This window comes from Hemicordylus capensis, chromosome 3 (assembly GCF_027244095.1).
Source record: "Hemicordylus capensis ecotype Gifberg chromosome 3, rHemCap1.1.pri, whole genome shotgun sequence".
NCBI classification, from domain to species: domain Eukaryota; kingdom Metazoa; phylum Chordata; class Lepidosauria; order Squamata; family Cordylidae; genus Hemicordylus; species Hemicordylus capensis.
The window spans coordinates 191,255,610-191,273,003 of NC_069659.1; the positions used below are offsets into that span (position 1 = coordinate 191,255,610).

The following is a 17,394-nucleotide window of genomic DNA, read 5'->3' on the forward strand; positions in this document are numbered from 1 at the left end:
TTGGGTACATATCAGGATTTCATGGCTGCGACGGCAACCATGGGTTTGACCCCATTCAAAGGGCAGGTTATAGGATGTAAATACAATAGGTTGTAAACCTATTGTTTACAACAGAGAGGGAAGCTGGTGATCTTGTAATGGAGGAGAAACCACTCTTTGTTACAGACAGATTATTTCTTGGTAGGGTTTAGGCTTACTGTGACTCCTAAGCCCATTAAGAGAGGGGGACCCATTAAGAGGGTCTATCTCCAGAAGATTATGGATCCAAATGCATTCTTAATGGCTCTGGTGAAGGTTTCTGCTGATAGAGTTGATGATCCTGTTGAGGCCTGGACAATTTCTGGAATAAGGAAACAACTAGGGTCATTGGTACAATCACTCCTGAGCATCCTCCTCACAGTAGCAGAACTCGGGGGGGCTCCATGGTTTACGAAACTGCAAAGACAACTGGAGCAACAGTGGGGGGTGGGACTTGCAATGAATCCAACCAAATGCTGGTTAAAACCTATTGTCAAGACTTTTCCATGACAATGTCAATGAAAATGAAGAGAAATCATTTCTCTGTCACCACCATGTCCACAGAGTGTCACCCAGCAAAGCTTTTTCAGGAGTTGCAGAATTTGTTAAATTCTGACACATATAACTCTTTGGAAGACATCTCCATTGCCAGTGTAACCAATTTGCAAAGCATTTTGCAGATAATCACTCACAACTACCACAACTTGAATTCCACATTAACAGTTCCAAGGGCTGTACCAGAAGAGTTCATCGGCCCCATTTGATAATATTTTCAGTTTGTTTTGTCTGATATGACCAAGTTTCTTGGGAGCATGAGGGTACTCACATGCATGCTCGGCCCTTGCCCTGCCTAGCTGATAAAGGCTGCCAAAGTGTGTGGGTGGGGTGGGGGTGGGGGACTGGCTGTGTTATGTAGCTTAAAAATGCTTCATTGGTGGAGGGGTGGTGCAGTCAGGAGTAACATAAGTCGTGGTCCATCTCCTACTTAAGCTTTCCTCCTTAAAACGAGGAATTTGTGACAACTATCAGCCAGTCCCAAATTTGCCATTCTTGGGCAAAATGCTGCTGAGGGTGGGCAATTAAACTCCAGAGATACCTGGATAAAACTCATTACCTCAACTCCTATCATTCAAGCTTCTGCCCTGTTTGGGGGATTGAAACTGCTTTGGTGGATGAGCCTGAATTGTGCTAAGAGAGGAACATAGAATTTGTTCTGCAGGCTTTCACAGCTGCTTTCAATACCATCAACCACAGTATCCCTCTGGATAAACTTGCAGGGATGGTGTACTACGTCCAAGTCTGGTGTACTCTCAACAGCTGTCCTGTCCTATACTACAGAGTACTCAAGGTCTGGTGGTTTATGACAGTCAAGAGAGGCAGCAGGGCACAGTTCAGGTTACGAGGAACAGCTCAAGCGACAAGGCAGCGCAAAGCAAGTCAGGTAGCACCATGGACAGAGCATGGACATCCTCTGCAGCCTCCCAGGAATGGTCTTTAAGCCATAGCCCTTCCAATCAACCAGGTACTGTAGCTGTCCAACGCACCCAGGAGTCCAGGATTTGGAGGACTTCAAGTTCTTCCTCACATCCCACCAATACAGGTAGTGGTGGCGCTGGGTTTTGTTCCAGGTCGTCATCTGGCATGGCTAGGTGTAAAAGAGGTAGGTGAAGGATTGATAACATGGGTGATCTTGAAGGATCCAAAGTATTTATAAACCAATTTCTTAGAGGGATGAGTGGTGCTAAGTTAGCACATAGATAACCATACTGAGTACCTGACCTGAAGGGGAACACCCACCAGTCATCTTTGATCTGCAAAATTCTTATAGTTTTCTTTTCTGTTCTAGTAGTTGTTTCAGGTCCTCCTGGACTGTCTGTAGCTCCAATATCTATGTTTTTGCTACATGTATCCTTGAAAAAGGGAAAACATCAGGAAAACACCAGCCATAACTAGTAATGAAGTGGGAGAGGCAACTTGATGAATATACAGCATTGTTATATGCAAATTCTGCTAGTGAAAGGAGGACTGCCCAACTGTCTGGTTGGTATGCAGAATAGCAGCAGAGATATCGTTACAGATTTTGGTAGGTATGCTTCGTCTCCTTATGCATCTAATCTCAGTTAGAGGTGAGATGCAAAAACAGACCATGTAGGCGGAATGCATGGTTCCAAAATAAGGTGGTTGTTTCCTGAGCTGTCAGAGAGCCTTGACAGTGAACAATGTGCACCATCTTTGTACGCATGTCAACTATCATTATTGCATGGATTGTGGGAAACCCTTGGGTCAATGGTAGGTTGGTAATAAAACCCAAAGTGAGGATCTGCTAAGGACCTGCAAGTGTTGGTTGGGGAAGTAGCAGTCCTACAGGTGGTCCTTGGGAACTTTGACCAGTGGCACAGGTAGATAGTTCAAAATATTTGAGTGCATCTGTGGCCACCAAGAATTATGAGTAGTTTGATTCAAGGACTTGTATAATCCAAAATGTACTGCAGGGGTGGGAAGCATGGCATAGGGCTGCTGGGACATAGGATTGGTACCCCAGTACAAGAGCCCTTGGGAGATGTTAGAACTTTCCTTTGGAGCCATCAGTGTTTCCCTGTAGTTCTTTGAGCCTAGCCTGAGTATAGGAATCTGTTTGTTGCTGGGCACTGATGAACTGGGTTAGATCTTCACTCTGTGTAATTGCCGCAAAATGTTCTGGTTTCAGGATGGCCAGGGTATGTTCAGGGTATGTATGTGTATGGCCAACAAGGTTGTTCCTCTCAAATCCATTTTGAAATCCAACCATATAGATGGTTGCAGTTCATAAGTATTCAAACAGTTCAGGGTATGGGATAGAGGTCCTTCTTAGTGATGGCATTTAGAGCACCATAATCTTTACAGAGTCTGAATTCTCCTGACTTCTTCTTGGCAAAGAGTATTGGGGCAGATACAGATTAGGGAATCTGGTCAATAGTGCAGTAACATGGACAATGTGGGGGCAGGGCATCCACTTCCACTGAGCTAAACACATCCTGGAAGTCCTGATATTTATCGGGGGTGTGTGTGTGTGTGTGTGTGTGTGTGTGTGTGTGTGTGTGTGTGTGATCCAATGGTTCTGGTGATAAGGCATGCAGGGTCAGTGCCCATGGCTGGCAGTATTGACAAAAGCGCTCAGAATTGAAAGCCAGGGTGCAGACTTTCCAAAAAAATTATCATCAAATGGGGGACCCCCAGTACCAGAGAGTAGTGTGGCAATTTCACCACATCAAATGTTCCTGGATGGTCATTTCGAAGGGAATGTTTTCATGGGTGACTGGTCCAGAAACAAGAGAACCTTCTGATTGCAAACAATCAATGCCTTCTGATTGCAGGGCAGGCTTTGAGCTCTGTGGGAATGGAATACGTCCATACAAAGGATTTGTCTACAAAATTGCTGAACATCCCAGAATCCACCATAGCAATTACCTGAATGAAGTGATCTGCTGGGTGGCAGGGCAGCACTGGCAAATTCAGTGGGACAAGCCCCCCACCCCACCCCTGCCACAGGCTCTTCTAGTTCCATACTATCCAAGTCTGCCACGATAGGTCCCAATCAGGGGTGTAGCTATAATTGAGCGAATGGGTTCAAAGGTTCAATTGCAATTACTAGCAATGTCCTATGCCCCCACAGTAAAAGCACAATCCCTGCTGATAACACCAGCTTTCAGTGTCAGACAGTCTCAGGGTCTTCCATACGGTACAAGCTCAGGCTTGACCACAGATGATAAAGCAGCCATCAAAGACATGGAAGTGGAGGACTGATAAGCCAGATCCTGAAAATGAACAGCATGGCAAGACTCCAAGTGCCTTGAGCTCAGATTAATCAAGTCTGAGAGCTTGCATGGCTTCTCCACCTGGGCCAATTCATCAAGGAGGTCATCTTTCAAGCCCTCTAAGAACTGATCCCTCAGGGCAGCCTCCTTGCATTCTAGCTCGTGGTCCAGAAGGCAAAACACAGTGACATACTCTACAACAAACCCTGGGCCCTGTCACAGGGATATAGCGATTGAAAAAGGAAAACACCTTTTTAGCGAATAGTCAAAGGACCATTTTAGTCTTAACACAAATTCTGCATACTAGGTCCAAAGGTGGTCATGTTGCACAGTGTAAGGGGTGGCCCATTTTTCAGCACACCGAGCCAAACTAAGGACAAAACAATCTTTATCCAGTAATTGAGGAAGTCCATAGGGTTCAGTTCCATACAGAACCGACACTTGGACAAGAAAGCCAAGAGTAATTCTGAATCCGCATCAAATATTTCTTGTAGGCCTACTGTACAGGTGAAACTCGGAAAATTAGAATATCGTGCAAAAGTCCATTAATTTCAGTAATGCAAATTAAAAGGTGAAACTGATATATGAGACAGACGCATTACATGCAAAGCGAGATAAGTCAAGCCTTAATTTGTTATAATTGTGATGATCATGGCGTACAGCTCATGAAAACCCCAAATCCACAATCTCAGAAAATTAGAATATTACATGGAACCAAGAAGACAAGAATTGAAGAATAGAACAATATCGGACCTCTGAAAAGTATAAGCATGCATATGTATTCAGTACTTGGTTTGGGCCCCTTTTGTAGCAATTACTGCCTCAATGCGGCGTGGCATGGATGCTATCAGCCTGTGGCACTGATGAGGTATTATGGAAGACCAGGATGCTTCATTAGCGGCCTTCAGCAATTCTGCATTGTTTGGTCTCATGTCTCTCATCCTTCTCTTGGCAATGCCCCATAGATTCTCTATGGGGTCAGGTCAGGCGAGTTTGCTGGCCAATCAAGCACAGTACACTGTATACTTTTCAGAGGTCCGATATTGTTCTATTCTTCAATCCTTGTCTTCTTGGTTCCATGTAATATTCTAATTTTCTGAGATTGTGGATTTGGGGTTTTCATGAGCTGTACGCCATGATCATCACAATTATAACAAATTAAGGCTTGACTTATCTCTCTTTGCATGTAATGCGTCTGTCTTATATATCAGTTTCACCTTTTAATTTGCATTACTCAAATTAATGGACTTTTGCACGATATTCTAATTTTCCGAGTTTCACCTGTATATCTCCCTCATGGGATTCAGGATGGATCCCATTCAATGTGGGAAAAGGAACAGCCTTCAGTTGTTGTTGCAGTTCAGCCTTTTCTACTCCTAAGTGAGCAAGCTAGTCCTGCAGGGCCCCCACCCTGCATCAGTCGGATTAGGTCCAGCTGTCCTGTTCCATAGTGTACTCCAGAGGCCTCACAGTCTGGTGGTCAATAGAAGGCAGTCAGGGGCGGATTCAGCTTTTTGCCCTCTGGACTGCTACCTGTCTGTGGGGGCGGCAGCAGCCGCAGCAGCTGCTGGGTGCGGGGGGGGGAGTCCCCCCATTTACCTTTCTAAAAACACTGCAGTGGTGGGATGGGGATGGTGGAGGCCACAGCAGCAACTGCTGGGAGAGTGCGACAGAGTAGGGTGGGATTAGGTGACACTGATTTGCAATGGTTCCGTTCCTACCTCTCAGGTAGGTTCCAGATGGTGTTGCTTGGAGACTGTTGCTCTGCAAAGCGAGAAGTATGGAGTTCAACAAGTCTCCAATACTCTTTAACATCTACATGAAACCACCGGGAGAGAGCATCAGGAGTTTGGCTCAGGTTGTCACCCAGATCTATTTCTCCATATGAACTTCATCAGGAAATAGCATAACTTCCCTAAATGTGTGCCTGGAGGTGGTAATGGGCTGGATGAGGGATAACAAACTAATGCTGAATCCAAATAAGATGGATGTACTGACTGGGGGGCGGGGCAGGGTAAAGACCCTAGAGATGGTTTAGATATGCTGTTCTGGATGGGGGTTACACTCCCCCTGAAAAGATCAGATATGTAGCTTGGGAGTGCTGCTGGATCCCAAACTCTCTCTGGTTTCTGAAGCTGAAGCAGTGACCAGGAGTGCTTTTTATCAGCTTCAGCTGATACATCCACTACATCCATTTCTGGAGGTAATTGGCCTTAAAACAGTGGTGCATATGCTGATAACCTCTAGGCCAAACTACTGTAATGCACTCTACATGAGGCTGACTTTGTACATAGTCCAGAAATTGCAATTGATACAGATTGTGGCAGCCACACTGATTTCTGAGACAACCCAAAGGGACCATATAGCACTGATTTTAAAAGAACTGCACTGGTTGCCAATATATTTCAGAGCAAAATATAAAGTGCTGGTTATTACCTATAAAGCCCGCAACAGCTTGGGTCCAGTGTACTCTATCATGAACCTTGTTGTCTATTAAAATCATCTGCAGAGGTCCAGTTATGGTTGCCAACAGCTCGTTTGGTGCCAACTCAGGACTGGGCCTTCTCTGTGGCTACCCCAAGGTTTTGGAATATGTTCCCTGCATCTCCTTCTCAGTTTGCTTTTTCTGAAGACACACCTCAAGATGCAACTGTTTTCTCAGGCTTTTAACTGAAATTAATTTTAAACTATTTAATTTTTTTATTTTATAAGATTGTTTGCATTTATCTTGTGAAATTTTAACTGTTTTTACTCCATTTTACATTTGTTGTGTTTTAACTCTGTACACTGCCTAGAGATGCACATATCAGGTGGTATAAAAATAAATAAATAAATAAATAAATAAATAAATAAATAAATAAATAAATAAATAAGAGGGAGTTCCAGGGGACAGCCTTTTGCAGGCTTTCAGGCAGTTTTTTTCCTATTGTGTCTGATTATTTCACACGCTGTCCTTGTGTATTCACACATGATATCTGCACCAGGCCAGTGACAGACTGGCTGTGGTATTGTAGACCATCTTCCTGCCTGTCACATAACCCATGATCTCAGTATCTTCACTCGAAGGTAAAGGAGGTTCAGCAGACTGTTCAGTGCCATGAATCCCTCCTCTGCATCTTCTGTTCTCTCTACCTGGAATTAAGCTCCAACGCCCACCCACACCTCTTACTGGGCTATATCCCACCAGGAGAAGTAGGAAATGACCCAATGCATACTGTTAGTGGTTAATCCACTGGTACCAGGCTTAATGAAGTTGAGATGTTGTGATGGCTAAAACTACACTGCTATGAACCATACCGCCCACTGAGATAATCAGAAGAGATTTGTCTGCAGTTGCCACTGGTTCTCCATTGCTCCCGAAGGCTTTTGAACATGCTCCCTGCTGAGCCTACCCATCTCTTACAACTTTTAAAGAGGCAGTCAAGATACACTTGTTCACCTAGGCTTTTAATTAGATATTGTTTTAATAGTTTGATGGTTTTTAATAGTTTTAACATTGTTTTAAATTTTAAATTGTTGTAATGTTCTAACCTTTTTTCTTCTTGTTTTGTATTGTATCGTTGTAAACCAGCCAGAGACTTGCATTTTGGGCAACATATAAGTATGTTAAATAAATTATAAAAAATAAAATAAAAATAAATAAAATCCCTGCCTCTGCAAGGTTCAATGCTTCTGAATGATTTACTACTTTCAAACACTAGATCTGACATTCCGAGAGGGGCTGGTTTCATCTGCCCAAACTTAGGAGCACAGGCCTATACAGTGCCTCAGACTACTAGCCAGACACTACCACTTTTCAAGGTCAATTGAACTTGCAGGGGAAAACAAACCTTAAATTTCTGAAGAGGAACAGGTTGTTCCCTCCATTCAGTTCAGGGACCAGTAAACAAGGATAAATATGAGGTGTTGTCTCCTATCCCAATTGATTTGACATGCCACTGACTTGACATGCTGGTCTAGAACGCTGCTCAAAGGATGCTCAAAGGTGCAAGTCACTTCATGAGCATCACACCGATCCTGCGGTGGCTTCATTGGTTACAAGTCAATTTCTGGGCTAGATTCAAGGTGCTGGTCTTGATCTTTGAAGCTCTACATGGCTTGGGGCCAGGGTACCTGTCAGACTGTATTATCCCATATGAACCTACCAGGGCCCAATGCTCAGCATCTGAGGCCCTGCTCATGGCCCCGCCACTTACAGAGATCTGGTTGGCAAGGACTAGAGACAGGGCCCTTTCAGTTGTGGCCCCTCAACTTTAGAACACCCACCCCAAAGAGCTTTGTCATGCTTTCTCCCTGTGTTTAAAACACACACACACACACACACACACACACACACACACACACACCCCTTTTTAAAAGAGGCTTTTTGGTGTTTTATCTGCTGCTTACATCCAGTAAGTTATTTGGTTCTTATAGTTCTGTTTTTAGCTTTTTATTAATAACTTTTAATTTGAAACTTTTTTTAAAAATTGTAATTTTAAATGTGGTTTTAGCCTGGTCTTTTAACTTAAGATTTATTAATATTTTATTTTACACTGTATCCATTTTATTAATGTTGTGAGCCACCCCAAGCAGTAGTGTACTGGAGAGGCGGGGTATATTTTAAATAAGTAAATAAATAATATGGGGCAGGATAGGAACTACCTCAATGGAGAAAGTCCATGCATTTCTGGGATTGTTTTTCTCCTAATTGACTTACAATAGAAGCTACGAATACGATGAAATATAAATATAAAATAAATATAAATATTAAACAAAAGTTCCCAAAGCAGTTTACATAGATATGAACAAATAAATATAAATAAATATATAAATAAAATGGTTCCCTTTCCCCAAAGGGCTCACAATCTAAAAACTGCACCACAGGGAGTCCATGCAGTTTGGTATAGTTTTGGTATAGTATATATCCTAGGTCATATTTTTATTAATAACATAAATAACATAACCGGTGAGGGGCCATACTTTTGGATACATTGTCTATCAAAGTGCCGGTAAATATATCACAAGGGCATAGCTAGGAGTGCAACGGCTTACATAAACACATTTATGGAACCAGGGGTAGGAATTTGCCCTGGAATTCAGGATGAGGGTTATGCAGGCAAACAGGTTTTCTCTCTGCAGCATGACATCCATTAGGTTTGTACAGATATTCCATGCTGCTGCTTGATTAGGGCCAGTATAAACACATAAGAGCAAAGTTGCAGATAATGCTCAAAAAACAAATACAAATGTTGGAAGGGCAAGCATCAAGATCTGCCAAAGAAAATGAAGTGATACGGAAAGTGTCATATTTTGAATTTCAGTTAGCCTGCGGAATGGCAAATCTCTTTCCATTTAAATTCTGTGAAGTCACTCCAGAATTTTCTCACATTGTTAGTCAAATTAGATCATTAAGCAAATTCATTCATTCAAAAATCTTGGATTTAGGATGAGAGTTAAGATGCTTTCCATTTTCACTCATGCTCTAAAAAGCATAAAATTGCAAGTTATGGTGCCTATCTCAACTTAGGTGCCAAATAAGTACAGTCTTAAATATTATGTTGCTTTAGAAATAACGTTCCAAGTACCCACATGTTTTCGTGATCTTTCAGCTTGAAAGTGGGCTGGGGAGGGATGCAATGAGACAAATTCAATAAGGGAAGTTTCCCCAAAGACTTCCTAGAGATGCCCATGATGAATTTCTGCCTGATGCATCTCTGCAAGACAGTGCCTCCCTCAAAAGCCACTAGCATAGCAAATGTTCAGAAATTCAAGAAGTCCCCAATCCAGCCACAACAACTTCCTGCAGATACACCTGATGCTTTTCTGTCTGATGCAGAAGCACAGTTCTTTCCCCAACTCCTATGTATTCTAGCAAGGCTTGAGACCTTTACATATGTTATTCAGTCATTTGAAATGTGAAACAGCAGAACTCCTAATAAAATATGATTGACGCATCTTGCTTTGATTCAGCCTGCCTATAATAGACCATCCTTGCTTTCACCCTGTATATGAGGAAGTGATTTATAATCCATGAAAGCTCATGCATTAAAATGTTAGTCTAAGAAATGTTGCCTTATTCTTTTTTTGATCAAAATAATTCACACACACAGCATATCACATTTATTCTAACATGGACTTAGTGATGGCACTGTGGAGGGGGAGGGCTAAAGGGCTCCTATTTATCCCCTTTACAAGTAACAGAAACTGGGCTGTCCAAGACAATAAAGATGTTACTAAATAACTCTACTTCTGAATATTCTAGTCTAGGAACCATGGTTAAATTTTGAGGCAAACACTGGTCTAGTGGGCCTTTGCTGCACAAGACAGAGGAATAAAGGTTTGCAATCTGGAAGTGTCACCTTAGATCCTTACTTTGGATGCCTATATGTAAAGGTCCCAAGCCTTCATACCCATGGCATGAAGCATGTTCCACCAGCTTAGGCTGGTGTACCCACTGCAACTCCTCCTGGATATAATCCTCCATGCCCTGGTCACATCTACTTCATGCACTTCATGTGGGGCTACCTTTGAAAAACCACAAGGAAATCTCAACAGGTTCCAACATACAGCAGCTAGACTGATCAGAACAAGTTGTTTGGAACATGTCTCACCAGTTTCAACACATTTACACTTCTTGAACACTACCAAACTCAATTCAAAGATCTGGTGCTTACCTATAGTGCTCTGTGTCAGGGTGGATTTGATTTAAATCAAATTTATTTAAATCACTATTTAAATCACAATTTAACTCACTAGTCAGTAAGATTAGATTTAAATCATGGTTTTTTACATAAAGACTCATTCTTGCTGGTATAATCTTAATATTTACGACCAGATGGAGGTTTCAAGTTTGGTCCTCTTCTAGTTAGAAAAATTGCCCAAAATAATCTTATAGAAACCTCTGGAAGAGCATGACATTGTGAATGGATTAATGGAATTCATTTACAAAAAATTTTAAACATTGCATATATACAACCTCATGCTACATAATTAAAAACAAATCCTTATTTCATAATGAATAACCTTTGGACTACCATAAATAGAAAACTATCTTTAGATAGATTTTTTTCACAAAAAGCATTTTATTTTTAAAAATCCGATTTAAACCCCCCAAATCCAATTTTTTAAAAATTAAAAATCATTGATTTTTATCTACCCTGCTCTGTGCAACTTAGTTTAGTATCTCAAGGACTGCCTGCTCCTGCACAAACCCACCCATTCCTTAAGATTATCTGGAGAGGTCATTATTCATGTGTCTCCACCTATTAGGTTTAGACAGGTAGCTGTTATATTCTTCTGCTTTTAAGTCATTTTGTTTGTACTTTCAGGGGGACAGTCAGACCTTTGGCACAGCATCACACTGTTGGCAAAAGCTTCCACCATGAAGAAAAGGAGCATCCCTTTTGTGAGTGTAATTTTCTTCCATTCATCAAAGGAGCTCACGCCAATGGTGTGCTGCTATGCTGATGATCTGAATTTTACCCTTTATTTTTAACATAGGAGGTTTTCTTTTGAAAATCCTGTGAATTGCTTGAAAATAATGCTGTTGATAAAACAGGGTAAAAATATATTAAATAAAAGATCTCAGAAAAGAGCTGATCTCCCTTGACCTCACCCACCTGTTCTGTATTTCTGTTTTTGTTTACAAGTGGTGAGAAAGAAGCTATCTGGAAAGCTGCAGCTCCTAAAAGCAGAAGACCTCCCTTCCCATCAGGAGCTAGTCATCCCAGTCAATTTTAAAGTAAAATTGATTTAAGGAGTATGTGGGAGACTACTCCCACAAGCAATAGGAGAGGTGCACCAAACTCCAAGCTTAGGTGCAAACCCCAACATAGAAGGCCGCCTACACCATTTCAAAACGAGAGGTGGGGGGTAAAGAAATATGTGGATGTGGATTCATATGTGGGTGGAAAGGCTCACTCTTTGTTTCATGGACTAGCCAAAGGCCTGTCAAAAATAACAGGTGGAATAACTATAAACGGCACATGAACAGTTTATGGTTTTGTGTGTCACCGTGTTCTTTCTCTCTCTCTCTCTCTCTCTCTCGTGTTAGTCTTCCGTCTCTTCTTTATTTCTCCTCTGTTTACACCTGGAGAAGTCCTTTCCTCCTCATCTGCATTTGTTTTTCCAGTTCTCTACCAGTGTTCCCTCTAAGGTGTGCACATGCTCACGAGTTTTTTTTATGTCTGCTGATGTTATTCTCCAGCACAATAAAAAAGCCAAAGCCCTAAACAGCTTAGGCCCTGGGTATCTAAGAGAAAGTCTTCTTCTCCATGAGCCCCATCACTCATTGAGATCATCTGGAGAAGTCCGCCTGCAGCAGCCATCAGCTCGTCTGGGGGCTACGCAGAGGTGGGCCTTCTCTGGTACTGCCCCAACACTCTGGAATGCACTCCCTGCTGAGATGAGAGCCTCCCCATCTCTCACAACTTTTTAAAAGCCATTGAACACTTACCCTTTCACCCAAGCTTTTTAATTTAATTGTGGTTTTAAATTGTTTTAAGGTTTTTACTTTTGTGTTTTGGCTCGTTTTTATGTTCTTGTAAGCCACCCAGAGACAGAGGTTTTGGGCGGCACACAAATTTGATTGATAAATAAAATTAAAAAATAAAATGTCGGGGGGGGGGGGGGAGTATAGCCAAGCCTTTCCCTAGACCTATTTTCTTTGCATGCATAGAGCAGCACTGAAATATGCAAACTTTTACCCAGAAGTAAAAGGTAAAGTAAAGTGTGCCATCAAGTCAATTTTGACTCCTAGCGCCCACAGAGCCCTGTGATTTTCTTTGGCACCTAGGTAATTTTGGAGCCTGGACCTAAAGGCCTTTTGGGAGCCCCAGCCCCAGCCCCACAAGACAAGCATAATCCACCTATACACACACACACTCCGTGTCACATGCAGTATTTTAAACACCACAATCTTAAACAGTATTTTCACACCACAATACACTCATAGAAAGGAATATGCTCGACCCACTGACCTGCAGATAGAATATGCTCGACCCACTGACCTGCAGATACCACATTTTGCATTGACAATCCTGCCAATCCCAGCTGCACACAGTGGGAGGGAGATTGGCTACAGCACTCAAGACACTGCTCCCAGCACGGTCACTCTCAGCCACCTGACTTGGAGCGGGTCAGTGGCACGGCACAGCCACCACACACCCCAGTACAGACTAAAGAGGATTTGGGGGCCCCAGGGGGTCTGGAGGCCCTGGACTTCTGCCCGGAAGTCCAGGGGGAAGAGTGCCTCTGCTTTGACCTATGGTCTGAAGTAGAGCAATCCAAGTAGAGGAATCCAAGCATTACCACTTGATTCTGCTGCATTATCAACTAGGGCTAAAGTAGCCCTTCACAGAAGGAGGCTGGGCAGAGAGAGCAGAAAGTTGTGCACAGGAAATTAAACTCCCTCCAAGGGAGGTCAAGGCAGTCTGAGCACACAACAACGTAATGTGCTCTATAATACAAAGTAGAACACAGTTTCTGGTAGACAAATTAGCACCTGTTGATTTCTGAAAATTTTGCAACAAAAGCTGAACCATTTGGACAAATTTACATCTAGTAGAACAAAGATTTTTTTCCCCAAAATTCAACAGATTTCCAAATTTGATTTTCATTCTGAAATTAAACATAACCATTTTAACAGGCAAGTTCAGAAAAGAAATGTGACTGTAATTGACTGTTTTGATTGGTTAAATAAATGAATGAAGAAACTAGATGCTAAACTAAATGCTACTGCAAGTCATCTGCCAAAATCCAAAGAGAATTATTTAAAGAGAAATGTTATGGGGGAAAGGATTCTGTTCAGCTCTACTGCCTTGCAGTCGTTCAGAAAGTAGAGGAAAAGGAACCCCGAACTAAATGGTTCTTAGGGATATGCTGTCAGAGAGCAAAAGGCAAACGGCAGCTTGCTGCCCACCAATGAAACGCTGCCTGGTTTCCAGTGGACTGCTTAGTGCCTGCCAACTGCCGAGTCTTGCAAGGGATGCTGGACGAGCAGCAGCTGAACCTCGATCTGCTCCGGCAAGACGCTTCTAACGTTCTCCAGCTGCCCAGAAACGCCTAACACGAATTAACTGTACTTTTAAGAGTTCCCGAGAATCGACTCTTGCTTTGTAAAACCTGAAAACTGAAGTCAGCCCATCTCTAGTAAAGGAAGGTCCGCTTCCTCGGCTTGGCTTTAAGTAGGAAGCGGGTTATCCCACCCCATCTCGGTCTGGGATGAAAAACGCGAACCGGGAGGAGGAGGAGGAGGGCAAGTCTCCCCGCCGGTGGCTTTAAGGGGTGCGCGAGAGGCACCGTGGAGACCCCGGAGGGACGACGACGCCGCCGCCGCCGCCGCGGGCGGGCGGGCTGGCGGCAGCAGGAGAAGGAGGTCCACCACCCGTGCGGTGGGCGGGGCAACGGGGCGAGCGGAGTAGGGCGTCCTGGGCTTACTGTGGGGTTGCGGCGGGGAGAGGAAGGAAGGAAAGGTGGGGTGAAGACAGAGTTAGGGGGAGGACGCGGAGGAGCCCATTGCTCTGCCTCCCGCTCGGCTCACCTCATCCACCGTGCGGCGGGGCAGGTGCAGCATCCCCAGCAACAACTTGAGCTTGACGGGCGAAGAGAGGCTGTGGAAGCAGAGGCGGATGTTATCGATGACCGAAGCCGTGAGCAATGAGGCGATGCTCGGGGGCGCCCATAGCTCGTCCGTGGAGCCCAGTTTGTTGTGCAGCCACAGGCCAGTGTCGCTCTCCCGCATCGACGCCATCTTGGAGCGGAGCGAAAAAAAGGGGGGACTGTCGGCGGGCATTTTATGAAGACACCTAAAAAAGGGAGGGGGAACGAGGCCCCCGTCCTTGTTGGAGCCGCCTTTCCGTCCGTAACACAATATGGCGTCGCCCTTGATGAGAGAAAAGCGTGACGTGTTATTAGGCTAGGCAGGTAGCGGAGCGCATAGTTTAAAATGGCGGCGACCTAACCGTAACAAGGTTGCTTCCGGGTGCAAAATGGCGTGCTGGAACTTTCCGTATATAAATATGGTGTCTCTTTATTGAGGGAAGCCTCGGAAGCCACAGGCTCGGACTCTGAGAAAGAAGAGAGCGGCCAGAGTGGCTTCCGAGTCTCGTCCCTCGCTGGCTGCGCTCTTCCTGTGGCCCCCCCTTTGGAACTTCAGCTCCGGCGGGGGGCAGGCGCCGTCTTTTTCTAATCCTTCAGAGGGCTGACGCGGCTCCGTCTGCTGCGCGGGTGCTCAGAGTGGTGGGGCACGGGCGGGGCGGCAGCAGGTGAGAGTCCAGCCCTGGCGCGTCATCGGAAGCTGCTGCTTCCTGTACCTTTTGCCTGGTAGCGGAGGTGGCAGTAAAACGTCACAAAATGTATGCCAATGTAATGTGAAAGGAGACGGGCTTTTAAATGCTACACATCTTACAGAAAGGCATGGATGGGGAAATACCCATAACTCGTATAGAAGTGACGTGCTCATTTTATTTAATAACAGCTATAAAACGGATGGAGAAGGCAGCTGCATTTTATCCAGTATCTTTTATGTTTGTTGTTTAGAAGTTTGTCCCAGTGGGAAGTCCTGTAGAGACTGGGGGTGGCCGGGGGTGGAGTCGGGAGGAGAAAAGGGAGTTGTTCCTGGACTGAAGTCTTAGTTAAATCTATATAAGATTACTTTGTGTTTGTGGAGGGAAGCAGTTATAAAAGCTATTATTTATTTATTATTTCTCCATGTAAACCGCCCCGAGCCATTTTTGGAAGGGCAGTATAGAAATTGAATAAATAAATAAAAGCAGTTTCCCACATTATGTCACGCTAGGGTTGCCATATTCAAGTTTCCCAAATCCAGGCAGTCTAATTTGCATATTGTATACATTATTTTGCGAGTAATACAAATTAACTGATGCACTGTCCAGTTGATTTATGTCTACTCTGGACATCTCCCCCCCCCCAGCTGTCGGGAAGTAAGGGTGTGCAGGAGCCGAGGTTCGAGCATAGGTTTGGCGCCTGGGGAGGGGAGTGGTGAGCAGGAGCTTTAAGAAAGAGGAGAGCAGGTCCTTACCTGCTCTCTGCCACCCCATGCAGCTTCCTGAGAATGCCATGTGCATGCTGGTGCCATGCATGGGTACTTGGGATGTGTGCCACCCCAGCAGGAAGCTGCATGGGGCAGCAGAGAGCAGGTAAGGACCTGCTCTCATTTTTCTTAAAGCTTCCTCACCGTGTGGTGCCGAACCTGTGCTCAAACCTTGGTTCGTGCACATCCTTTTCAGGAAGGATCTTTTTACCTGATCATTTCATGCAGCTTTAAAAACCCAGACTTTATATCCCAACATTTTCTAATACAGTTTTTAAGCTTGTGTGACTAGTGATGTGTGATGCTGTCATGGATTTCTCACCAACTGCAGACTGCAACCCCATCCATTTTCCAATACCTGAATATGCTATTTATTGATGAAGATACCCAATCAAGGTTTATGTTGAGAAGCAAGGCTGAGTGCATTTTATTCACCACTAAATTCTACACTTGCCCCTGAAAAACTGACATTTTCATCTTGAGATGAGCACATAAAATGGGACATAACACCAAAAATTTATTTATTTTTATATATGTATACCTTAAATGGTGCAGCAGGGAAATGCTTGACTAAGAAGCAGAAGGTTGCCGGTTCAAATTCCCGCTGCTATTATATCGGGCAGCAGTGATATAGGAAGATGCTGAAAGGCATCTCATACTGTGTGGGACGAGGCAATGGTAAACCCCTCCTGTATTCTACCAAAGACAACCACAGGGCTCTGTGGGCGCTAGGAGTTGACACCATCTCGACGGCACAACTTTACTTTAAGCTCCATTGAACACTAGGAGTCATTTCTAAACAGAAATAGATGTGGAATAGTGGAACAATCCCTCAAAATTAGGGGAGGGAAATAATGGCTGTCTTTGGCAGAATACAGGAAGGGTTTATCACTTCCATCTCCCGCGCAGTATGAGATGATGCCTTTCAGCATCTTCCTATATCGCTGCTGCCCAATATAGGTGTTTCCCATAGTCAGGGAAACATACCAGTGAGGATTCAAACTGGCAATCTCCGGCTTGCTAATCTAGTCATTTCCAGGCTGTGCCATTAGGGGGTTCAATAAGATGTAGCCCTTTGTACATCTCATGGGGTCTAATGAAGAGAAATACGCTCTGTATACACTCAGACACTGTGTCCTCAGTTGACATACATTTAAAAAGAAACAATACATTTGTGCCAAACATGCCAACATTTATTAAAACATAAATATACCAACCTAATGGTATATACCAACCTAAGTTTCCTTCAGTGTTGCTAATGCATGTTGACATTGACAGTTTATGTGCTATATGCTTCCTGTATGAAATACTGTTATGTGTGTTAGAGAGGTACAATTTTAACATCTGCTTCCATTCATAGACTGTTCACATAGATCAGTTATCGTCATTTTCAAAACACAACATTCAGTAATAAAAAAACATGTGATTTAAGATTATACTTAAGGTGCTTACAGTTCCTCTTTGGTGCAGTTCTCAAAGTTTTTATCTTGGTACTGTCAATATAAGAAACATGGAAATTTCTTGCAGTACCTGGTTAAGTTCACCTGT

At 43.7% G+C, this 17,394-nt stretch overlaps 1 protein-coding gene across 4 annotated transcripts in view; it reads right to left on the reverse strand.

Moving 5' to 3' along the window:
• The window catches only part of NELFA (negative elongation factor complex member A), a 59,348-nt gene extending 44,318 nt beyond the window's left edge, over positions 1–15,030 (reverse strand). The window contains exon 1 of one of the 4 annotated variants that reach the window (XM_053304256.1): positions 14,335–15,030. In XM_053304256.1, the coding sequence (XP_053160231.1) occupies positions 14,335–14,586 (252 nt within the window). In that variant the 5' untranslated portion in view covers positions 14,587–15,030. Of the gene's footprint in view, positions 1–12,772; positions 13,133–13,713; positions 13,891–13,916; positions 14,145–14,334 lie in introns of those variants that run through there. The other 3 variants (XM_053304258.1, XM_053304259.1, XM_053304257.1) reach the window with 3 other exon arrangements.
• Between the last annotated feature and the right edge of the window lie 2,364 nt (positions 15,031–17,394).